The 11,197-nt window shown below is 52.2% G+C and overlaps 1 protein-coding gene and 1 long non-coding RNA gene across 2 annotated transcripts in view; one reads left to right on the top strand and one right to left on the bottom strand.

Annotated features, from left to right (window-relative positions):
* Positions 1-1,727: 1,727 nt before the first annotated feature.
* PTGR3 (prostaglandin reductase 3) lies at positions 1,728-9,452 on the bottom strand. The gene is made up of 2 exons (XM_026496491.4): positions 9,116-9,452; positions 1,728-2,864 (listed from the first exon to the last, which is right to left on the bottom strand). Exons 1-2 carry the CDS (start codon positions 9,322-9,324, stop codon positions 1,943-1,945), a joined length of 1,131 nt encoding a protein of 376 aa, XP_026352276.1. The 5' UTR covers positions 9,325-9,452; the 3' UTR covers positions 1,728-1,942.
* Positions 9,453-9,531: 79 nt separating this feature from the next.
* LOC130543963 (uncharacterized) overlaps positions 9,532-11,197 on the top strand; it is a 2,293-nt gene continuing 627 nt past the window's right edge. Inside the window, exons 1-2 of the long non-coding RNA XR_008959764.1 lie at positions 9,532-9,911; positions 10,915-10,963. This is a non-coding gene — a long non-coding RNA (uncharacterized LOC130543963). The remainder of the gene's footprint in view (positions 9,912-10,914; positions 10,964-11,197) is intronic.

Below are 11,197 nucleotides of genomic sequence, written 5' to 3'. Positions count from 1 at the left end.
GGGAAGCAACAGATACCGTGTGAAATGTCATCTTCTTCTGGGGCAGGATGATCTGATTACCATGTTCGCCCAGTGCCAGACACTTCCTGCGCTCTTCTCTTCCTAAAACCTGTCCCCTCCCGAGTTTGCGTGTCTGAAAGGCAGGCAAAGTCTCCTTCCGTGTGGCCAGAGCTGTTAGGTCTGAAAGGGACAGATTAATAACCGAGCACTGCATTGGGCCAGCTTTTCTTGTACCCCGCGCTCGGAACCCCTTGCTGTAATGAGAACACAAAGAGCCTCGCATCAGGCTGCTACCCTTCTTCATAACTCAAAAGCGTCACAGTGGCAATAGCCCCCAGTGCTATTTGTCTTTAGTGCAGTTGTGACACTCAGGCATGATCCATAATTTGGTGGCTATTTACCGTGACATCTCCCTTCAGTGCAGCCATAACATTCAGTGAAGCCATTATTTGGTCCCATTTACCATATAAATTGTATTGTTGTGCATGCATGCTAGCAGCTACATTAGGGTACCTGAAAATGAGTAAATCTTGTAAAATAGATACTAACAGCTCTCGAGCAGTAGGATTTCCTCACTCCTTGGATGGGAGGAAAGAAAAATTAAATGCGGTCACCAAGTTTCCTGGAGCATCCTTAATTGCGTTCGTATTTATTTAGCACGTTAGAGACACCGAAACCCAGGGCTCTGAGCCATAATCGGGTGGGCTTTGGCTTCAATTAGAAAGGCACGGTGGGATTTCCAAGTTCGCGATGCGAGCGTAGCCGGTTTTGGTGAGCTGAAGGTGAGGAGGCGGGCACAGCGGCCGCAGGCATGATTCCCCGGGGAAGGCTCGTGACGTTCCTCTCACGTGTGACACCGGGCAGTGGGCTGCAGTAACGAGGAGCAGCTCTTTCCCACAGAACGAAGGAAAATGGGGACACAGCGACAGGGTTCTCTGCCGCACACACTATTCTGTTTCCAAGATCAGAGAGAAAACACACCGTGTCCGAAAGTCTGAAACACGGAGCGAATGTCTTATTATTTTGGATTGCGTCAGTCCCTCCTCTGCACGGTGCTGTCTGATAGATCCGACTCAGGCACAGGAAGGATGCTGTTATTAATCTCTGGCCCTGTGCCTAGAGAGTGCTTTCCCTTTGTGGGGCAGACCCTCCCCTCCCCGTGGACGCAGCACATCCTCTCCCTTCCCAGGCAGGTACTAAGTTTCTAAAGCTCCCCCCATGCCAGTGATATCCCCCTCTAAAGCCTGCTTTTGTCTCATCAGTTTTCAACACTGCTGCTTAAGGGCAGAGAGAACTTTCGGTTCCACCCAGGCCTAACCGGGATAATGGCGCATAAAGCAGTAAATAATAGACACTTTTTAAAAATAGGTCTGCGTTCACATAGTCATTTTTCTAATGATCTAACAAATCAAAGTTTTGGGAGAATTCCTCCAAATTTCTATTTAGATAGTTGGTGATTTACAGAAAAGGAAGGGCCATTTCCTGGGAATATGGACTCAAAATATATGAGTGCCCTTCTGCTCTATCTCTCATTTATTGACTGCTCATTAGCGTAAGACCAAACTCTCCTAAAGAATTTGTGGACTATTTTCAAGACCGATTTTAAAATCTCATCAAGCTGAAGACATACTGATTTGATCAGATCTTGCATCAGGAATTAATTTAATTCTCTGGAACAATAAAATCTGGAATGAGACTGTCCATGACCAAAGAATTGAATATAACAGTTTTACCTCTGAGCCATCGAGAGAAGTTTTTATTAGCATTTTTTGAAGGGAGGGGCAAGAAAACCCAAAAAACAAAAGAGAAAGAGAAACTTATTAACACCTGACTTTTCTTTTAAGAAATACTCTAGCCATTAACCAACTACAAATAACTTGATTTGAGTAATTCTGAGGAATAATGTGCCCATTTTCTTTCTCCTCTGATTTATGTCATTGTTTTACAGCTTACTGTTGACAGAGCGAGGTAATTCAACTACAATTTTTCCAGTGTTTTTTCCCATGTACATATAATCAACAGCCCGGAATACGGACTCCAGGCCGATAAACCTGCCCTCTGCAGAAAGGTCTCCAAGGTCCACCTCACAGACCAGGTCTCCACCTGCATACATCTTAACCAAGTGGTCCATGGCTGCCTGATACTTAGAAAGGTAATGGTTCAAGAAGAAGCCCCGGATGCTGGCAGATTTCTTCAGCAGTTTGGCCGGTAATGTCCCTTTCACAGGTGCAAGGCCCATAGGAGTTTGGTAGCCAGAGATGAACCCAATGACTATCAGGCGGCCCTTGACAGCCAAGGCATCTACGGCCACGTCGAACATGGCGCCCCCAACGGATTCATAGACCACATCCACACCTTTGGGGTACTCCTGCTTCAGGACAGTGCTGACAGGCTCGGTCTTATAGTTGATGGGACGATCACAGCCAATGGACTTCAGAAAAGCAGACTTTTTATCGGAAGAGCAGGTGCCAATGACATGGCACTTGGCCTTCTTTGCAAGCTGCACGGCAAACTGGCCTGTCCCCCCAGCTGCTGCCGTCACCAACACTTTTGTCCCTTCCGACAGTCCTCCGAGCTCGTTCAGGCTGATGTATGCAGTGGTAGCACTTATCGGCAGGGTGACATACTCGGACTGCAGAGAGGCCACGGGAGCCGCGGCACTGGCAGGCACCACTGTGTACTCAGCGAAGGAGCCGGGCGCCACGTAAGCCACGGCCTGGCCAACGGTGTACCTGGCACTGGCAGACAGGCCCAAGGCTACCACCTCTCCCACACCTTCGAAACCTATGTCAAAGGGGGTCTTGACTGAAGGGTCATAGCGGCCCGAGGAATAGTTGATGTCAGATGCATTAACACCGACAAATCTAGAAGGAAACAAACAAACAAATATATTAAGGTGTTCTCTTCATCAAGGCCTTGATATTCCACCTAGAAAAATTCTTCTAATTCCAGTGACTGGTCGGGTGGCTAAGCTATCTACCCTGGTAGAATTAAAAAAAAAAAAATCCTGAGATTCAGTTGAAAAAGAGAAATTAAACAAGTATTTGCAATCAGAGTTTCGGCATATTTTATTTTTAAAATCAGGTTAGGGATAATTTCATACCATTTTAAGCATCAAGTTATTTGTTTCACATGCTATTTATTTTCCTCCCCTTTCTTTCAAAAGGAGAGCTAAAGCATTAAAAAAAAAAAAGTCAGGAAGCCCTCTTATATGCAAACTCCACTGGAGCTATGAGTTGGAAATTAATTGGCCTCTTAACAAAGATGTTAAAAAACAACAGTGAGATAAAATATATTCAGAGAAGTAGACTTGCATTGATTCTGGCAACAATTTAACACTTCAGATAATAACAGTAATGACAATGATATTATTGAAGATTGACGCAGTGTACAAGGTCATCGGTTGTTACACGTTACTGCAGGGTTGTTTAAAACACTGTTGGAGTGGCCCCAGCAAATTTTCTTTCTGATGTAACTATGTCCAGCATGAAAACATGCATTTTGATTAATTGAGCAAAAATTGTCTCATAAGGGTAGGGAGTTTCATGGAACATTCAACATCTTACAGTCCTTTTCAGATGAAAAGGAAAGCAAATCGTCACTATATTTTTCCTCAACAAGAAGCAGAGACATAACTTGATTAATACCAGATGATTATTTTCACTTTGGTATCCAGAGTCAATTTAATTGTGAGGTCGGTATTTTTACCAGCTTTTTTTCATCTCGGTATACCTCATAACAAAAATATCCTGATACCTAGGAAAAAAAAAGCCGTCTACTAAAAAATGTCAGGAGGTGGCTTAGACACATAATGGAGGACCCTAAAAATGTCATTTCCACCTGCAATGAAATGAAAAGATGGTGGTATCTGGTGGCACGAGGAAAGCTGGTAAGTAGGTCATTTTAAAATAATTCACTTTTAATTTAACTTAATAAACCAAAACTGCCCTGTGCAAGGATCCACTTCCACCGTATTACAGATAACACTTTGCACTTATAAACGCTCCCTTATGATTATGCCCTGTGTATCTACAATACTGAAAGCTCTCTCCATATTGGAGAAAGAAGAAAGCAGGAAACAATTTCTCTGGGGCATGTCAAGCTGCTTTCAGAAGTTAGCACACCACACAGCCTCAAGAACACACTACAGAATTCCATAGCCATTGATGGTAACACAGTAAGGAAAAGTGGGAAAAATGATTTTTGCTGGTTTTTCATTTGGGATTTAACAGGAAGACGCTTACATTCTGTTTTGGGGGTGGGGGCCGCTATCTTTCCTTTAAATTTACAAAATTCTCAAGGTTGGGTCCTTTTTCAAAGGGCCAGCTTCCTCAGAGCGCGCCTCTGGACTTCGCAGAAGGCAGCCCGGGCAGAGCCCAGCTGGGGCGTCTCGCCTCCGGTGCCCCTGCTGCAGGCTGTAAAGCCAAGTCCAGGGAGGGGTCGGTGGGCTGGAAATGACGGCGGTTCGCTCCAGAGGGGGGGAACTGAGGCCCTACCGCCAGCTCCAGTCTCAGGGCCCGCAATTAACCCTTCCCCTGCCCCACTCCCCTCCTGTCTCAGACCCCGCTGGAGAGGCCCTCTTCTGCGGGGCACCCCCGCCTTGAACTCAGAGGGACGCTCCCGTGGCGGCTGGCCCCTGGGGTCCCCCCCACCTCTAAGGAGCGCGCCTTGGGCGGGGGGCGCTGCTGGAGGAAAGCGCTCCCCCACTCTTCCTCTGCGGTTTGCCACTTCCCCGGGAGGGGTGACAAGAACAAGCAGGGCACAGGCGGGAGAAAAGTGGAGGGGAGCGGGCACGAGCGCCAGAGGGGGAGCGACGGCCAAGTCGAGATGGGAGTGGGCTCTGCTGGGAGCTGGGGTGCCTGCCGCTGACCGGAGGCCGCTTAAGTTTACCTCGGCGCGCCCCGTCCAGGGTGCAGACAGCTCTGCGCCTCCCCTGCCGCGCCCCGGCCAGCCTGCGGGGCGCCAGAAGCCCTTCTGGAACTGTCTCCCCTCGGAAGTGCCCGGCCTCCGCAGACTGCCCTCTCGTCCCGGCCTCTCCACCGCCCGCACTGCGAGGCTCCATCCCTGACTCTGACTCCCGGAGCGGGCTGGGGCCGAGCCGGCAGGCGCTGGGGAGGAGGGGCCGCCGTCCAGGCCCGCGACCGTGACCTCGGCCTCCCTGGGCCGGGCGGGGGTCCGAAGGGCAAGCGTAGTCAGCGCAGGCCGTGGACCTCGGGCCCAGGGGCGGTCAAGCTCTCGGGGTGGGGGTGGGGTGTCCCGAGCATAGGGCGCGCTGGAGCGCAGCGGCCGCAGGACTGGGGCCTGGGGCGGCCGGCCCGTGACCCTGGCCTCCCATGCACCCCAGTTCCTCGTGTCTCCCCCTCCCCCCTCCCCTCGGCTCGCCGTCTTCCAAACTGCCTGCGTCGTCGGTGAGGGAGTCTCGGGCTGGTGGCGACAGCCCTCCGCTACTCCGCTCTGCGCACCTCGCCCACTCCTGGCCTCCTGACCCCCGGTGCGGCCCCCGCCTCCCCCGGACCCCCGCTTGGACGCCGCGCGGCCGCCGCAGCAGGTGGGGATCCGCCACTGCCCGCACGCGCCTTCATCCTTACCTGGGCTTTGGGAAGGGCCGCGTGAGGGTCGGGAGCCCGCGCCTTCCGCTGCTCCAGAAACAAGTTCAAGAGCAGCAGACGCGAGTGGGAAAGGGGGCCCGGGCCGGGGAGCTGGGGACAGAAGGGCGAGCGAGCCAGAAAAAGAAAGGAAAGACACGCTTGGTAGAATGCGTGCATTGCAGAACTCTCCTTGCACCCTCTTTAATTTAAAATATATGCTCTTAGTAAGTGCAGGGTTCCAGCCGTCCGACGGGAGGATCCACTGGGAAGCCTAAAATCGAGGAACCCCAGGAAAAAGAATGGGACCGGTGCGGCCTTTCCCCAAATATATACCCTTCGAGAGGCGCCCGGTTTATTTATACTAAAAAGTGCCGAACCCCTTCGTCATGTTTATTATGAAACAGGCAGTCCTGCAGAGGGAGGAAAACGCTTTCTTTGAACAAAAAACGTGAAGTCCGGAGCCTTCAATATTAGGAGACAAAGTCGTCCAGACCAGATTTTCTTAAAAAGAAAGAAAGAAGGAGGGAAAGAGAAGGAGGAGGAGAAAAGAAAAGAAAAATAATAAAGAAAAGAAAGGAAAATAAATAAAAGAAAATCTCGGCCTGGAGAGTCAGCAGAAATGCTGTTACCCTCCCGTGAGCAACAAACCGTTTATCAAAAACGCCTTCCCCATCCCCCACCCGCTCTTTACCATTCCTACAAACTCTTTGCTCCATTATCTTACACTTGAGCAGAAAATCGTTAGAAATATTTGGAAACGAAATAATGTGTCACTATCCTTCGAAAAAGAGCTAAAAATAGCGCGCAAGCTGACTTCACCGGAGGGTGTCTTTCTTCCTTCTCTTGCTGAGGGCTGGGCACTGGGAGGGGATGTGAAGTTGTCCTTGGATGTAGGAAAGTGAGAAGTGGATAAAGGAACATCAATTACCCGTTCTGCAGGGATTTTAAGCGCCCCTCTCACACTTTCCCTAAATGGAATAAACTTGATTATCCTAAATCCACGTCTGGCTTAAAAGCACTTCCCTCTCTGTGAATGAAGAATTTGTATTTTCTGTTAAGATGGGATGAGATGTGCAAATATCCAACTGAAAGGAAAAGTCAGGCAGCGCGCAAATCTCCAAACACCTTTCGGAACAAGCGAATGTACACTTATGCCATTCATTCCAGAGCACATTTTTATTATAAAAATGAAAAGAGCTTGCATAAAATTTTTATGCAATTAACACTGTTCTGGAGGAGAGTTGGTCTAGGATTAAAATTAATTAACCTGCAGTAAATAGACCTGCAGTCTTAAAGAAAAAAAAATCTGTAAAATGCCACCTCCCCTGACACTATTTGCCAAGTATAAAGAATCTTACAGTTTGGGGATAGGAGCAGACTTTCCACAGAGTAGGGAAAGGGGATGCAAAGACTTCTCTCAACGTGCAGAAAACTAGCCCCATTCTCTTTCTGACCCCGGCTTCAACGCAGAAGTTAGAGGTCAAGTTGTACACATAAATAGACTATTTGCGTTCAAGGGACTTCTGGCATATGTAGCGGGAAAAGACAGGCACGGACCCTAAAGCAACGCAAACTGAGGAGCTGCAAACGTGGGAGAGCTGGCGCTCGAGAACCCTCACCGCCCAGTTCAGGGACCGTCCCCGGTGATCCGGCGCAGGGGGCGCCCGGGCACTGGCGGGGAAGGAGAAAGCAAGGGTGACGGCGAGCGAGCAGGGAGAGGAGCCGGAGGAGGGAAGGGCAACCCCAGGACTTGATGCACTTCCCAGGTAGAGAGGCCCGGCGTCCGGGCGCTGCCGGGCGGCTCAGACCCCTCGGACAGCGCTGGCGGGCGGTCCCACTCCGCCCCGGGGGCTGGTGCTCTAACTTCACACCACCTTCTGCTTGCTCCGCTCAGTCGCCCCCTCCCCACTTCACACCCGGTATCTAAAGGGGATTTTACTCAAGCAGTGGTGTGTGTCTTTACGTCAGTGCTCACAGTCAGTAGTGTACTTGGTCAGAAAAATGACAAGAAAAGAAAACAGCCCGTGTAAAACTTCTTGCTTGTTAAAGTCTGAAGCTTTGCAGCCTGCTTCTCATCTCAACTTCTGGCAGATCACTCGTGTGTCTTGTGTGTTCTGCGTGTGTGTCTTCTTTTTAACTTGTTAGGATGCAAGTCCTTAGCTCAACAGCTTTAGCGCTTTATCCCATAATGAAGAAATCTTCTGCAGCCCTGTTTCCACCCACGAAAACCTTCAGGACACACACATCCAGCTTTTAAGGCACTCTCTGCACCCCGCCCGGAGACGGCTTCCACTCAGCCCCACTCTTGGCTCCCTCAATTTTTACGTTTCCAACAGGTTTCCGAAAGTTTTATATTGTGACCAGAATAACTCAATTTTGCAGTCTTTGGAAGGCTGATACGACTCTCTAAAATAAACGGATTAAACGCTGCGTCAAGCCACTTGGGTAGACTACACTTTGCCTTTCACGCCTTGCAGGGGACTTACAGTACTTTCCAGGACACAATTAACAGCATAGTTATTCTCAGAACTCAGTCCTTCCTCCAATCGCAGGATCTGACCTGAAACATGCAACACTCTAACCCCTCGGAGGCGCCTGAGCAGGCGGGCGAGTCCTGCTCTCACGTAGGGGATCGAGGAATGGGGAATGCCCCGCCTGCAAGGCGAGGGGACCCAGGGAAGAGAGACCGGAGGGCAGGGCTCCCACAGAATGAGGTCGCTTTCCTTCCCGCGCTTCACCAGTTACTAAAGATTAGTGAGCTGTAAACACATTAAGGTAGAGAGTGTGGAGGTGGAAGACTGTCAGAAGGTAGGGCAACCCACCCGAGTGCCACCCAAAGGGCTGCAAAATGCGCAGGCAAATGCAGCCGTGCCCCCACCCCGGCCCTGAGCCAGCCGCCCCGGACGCGCCACGCGCCTGTCGGTAGGCTCTGGGGCACAGACAACAGCCATACAGCACTGACAACACGCAGACGACACCGGCGAGGTGCACACCAACACACCCAACCACAGGCTCCGCCATTGCGAGGCGGCTGCCAACCTGGAGCGCACAGGAAGAGCCAGCCGGGTCCTCGGCCTCCTTCCTCCAAAGCACGTTACCTAAACGTCGCAGTTTGTGTCCAGCCCGTTCCCGGTCCACACTAAAGATTACGGGAACGCAGGAGTCGTGGGTGCGCGCGGGTGGGCCGGGCGGGGAGACTCCCCTTCTGGGTCCCGTCGGTTTTATTTCGGGAGCGGGAGGGGGAGGAGGGAGGGCTGGGGGAGGGGAGGGGAATCCCAAATTAAAATAACCCTCAGTTATGAGGACTTTCGGTGGCATCGGATATTCACACCAGCAACAGTCACATTACATTCGCCTTCGCCAGATGGCGGCGGGTTCAACTTCCCGGGATCTCGCAAAGTCAGGCTGCGCGCCTGAACGCTTGCCGGAGTGTGGGGACGCAGGCGGGCCCGGGACAGCCGGGAAGCGGCGCAGCGCCGGCCGGGGCCCGGCCAGGGCGGGGGTGGGGGGGCAGGCGCCGGGCTCACCGGTTCCGGACGAGGAGGTCTCCGTCCCCGGGGAGTGGCACCGGGCAGTCCCGGCGCAGGGTGACGGCCTCGCGGAAGTTGGGGCTCAGCCGGGTCACCACCAGCTTCTGCATGGCGCGGGGGATGTTGGAGCCCTGGAAGTCCAGGAAGTGGCGGGCGTACGACATGTCCACGATGGCTCGGGCCCCGGCGGGCGCCAGCCGCAGCATGGCCCGCGCCTCTGCCCGCTTTCTGCGCCGCCGCCGGCCGGGGTCGCGCCCAGCCCGGGGCCGCTCGGCTCGGCTGGCTCGGAGCTAACGGGCGGAGCAGGCGGGTCCGCCCCTCCTCCGGCCCGCGTGCTCCCCTCGACTCCCCCCCCCCACAAGGACTGGCTCCCTCCCCCCCCCCCACCCCCCCCCGCCGCGCGCAGCGCCGGCAGTCCGCACAGCCCCCGCGGTTCCCGGACGCGCCACCCCCGGGGTCCCGGCCTGGGGATCGCTGCCACCCCGGCCGCTGCTCCTTTAATCTTTTTGTTTTGGTTTGAATCTGCTCTGCGCAGACTGGCCAAGGATCCTCTCCGCCCTCCCCCTTTCTCCCGGCGTCCGGGAGGCACCGGATATCCCCACCCTCCCCACGCTCTAAAAGCCGGATTTGACTCCTCTAAAAGGGTGAGGGGGGCGGCGAGGGGAGCCTCGCGTCCCGCTATCGCCGCGGCCCCGAGCCGGCTGCAGCCCCGGGCGTCCTCGGAGCGGCGCGGCGCCCGGCGGCCGGCGGAGGCACCTCCCCTTCCCGTGCGAAGCGTTCACTTCCTTGCAAGGTGGTACGAATCAACCCCGAGCGCGGCCGGGGCGGCGGGGCACGGCCGGGGCCCCCGAGCCGCGCGGGGAGCCCCCGCCACCAGTGCACGCGCACAAGCACCGAACGCAGGGCGGGGGCGCCCAGAGCACCCTGAGCCCCAGACTCCTGGTCCCCCATTCCCGGGACGCCTTGCCCGCGCCTTCTGCCCTCAGCCGGTCTGTCCCAAGCAAGTTGCACGAACTAAAGCCATTTTATTTATTTTGGCCTAGATTTCGTGTTTTTCCATGAATGTTTTAAGCAGCCTCTACAAGACTGTTACAGGTTTCCCATTGGGAAAGTACACATATATTGGAAACTAGAGGTCCAAATTCTCAGGGCACATAAGCATTTAAACTTCTAGGTGGGGATGCCTAAGGACCTAATTGAATTGGAGACGTTGCAATTATGTACGAAGACCTCATTTTATAACCCAGCTAGAAAGATCTGCCGTTCCTTCATGTCAATTTTCTCCCTAATTGTCTATATTGACCAAGTAATCAATTTACTTTTCGTAGAAGGGCCAAATTAAATATTTTCCACATTTTGGTATGATGAGCTGCGCCTTTAAAAAATTTTATTAAAGGTATACATTTTAATTTAAAATACCCTCTTGTTTTACACTTACCTAGAATTACCAAAATAAAAAAGCCACAAAGTGCTCCTCCCCAATCAAACCTAACCCCCAAACCAAGACTGCAAAAGTGACACAGGTATTTTTATCTCAAATGTCGGACGTTCTCGTCTAAGGATAGTTTGTGTCCACGTGGGTGCGTGTGTATGAATGTTCAAGGGGGTGGGGGGGTGGACTTACAGGTTTAAAAATCTGCAGGAACTAGTGTCTACTTAACTTGGGTTATAACACATGGGTTTTACCCGGTATCAGCCAGTGGATTAGAATAACAAACCCCTCGATGTCTTTCTCCAATGTGCAATCTTTTATGTTATGCTGTATTAAGATTTCTTTTTTGTGTCATATTGTTTAGCTCCGGAAAGAAAAAAAAAAGAAAACAAAGCAATTAAAAAGATTGACAGGTATGGTTTGTGAGAGACCTATTTGTAATTGTCAGGGTGACGTTGGCGAGAGGAGGAGGAGTAAAAACTGAAGCAGGAAAAGCAGCTCGATGTGTCTGTCTATCAGTTGAGACTGTCTGAAAGCTCTGCGATCCGAATGTGTGTTATATTTCACTGAAAAGAGAAGAGAGCGAGAGTGCATCTCCCTCTCTCCCAGGAGTTTGGGGGGGGACAGTCCACGCTCATCTCGCCCAC

Source organism: Ursus arctos, unplaced genomic scaffold, assembly GCF_023065955.2.
Source record: "Ursus arctos isolate Adak ecotype North America unplaced genomic scaffold, UrsArc2.0 scaffold_17, whole genome shotgun sequence".
Lineage (NCBI taxonomy): Eukaryota > Metazoa > Chordata > Mammalia > Carnivora > Ursidae > Ursus > Ursus arctos.
Note: the sequence above shows the minus strand (reverse complement) of the source record. Positions and strands in the feature narration are given on the sequence as shown.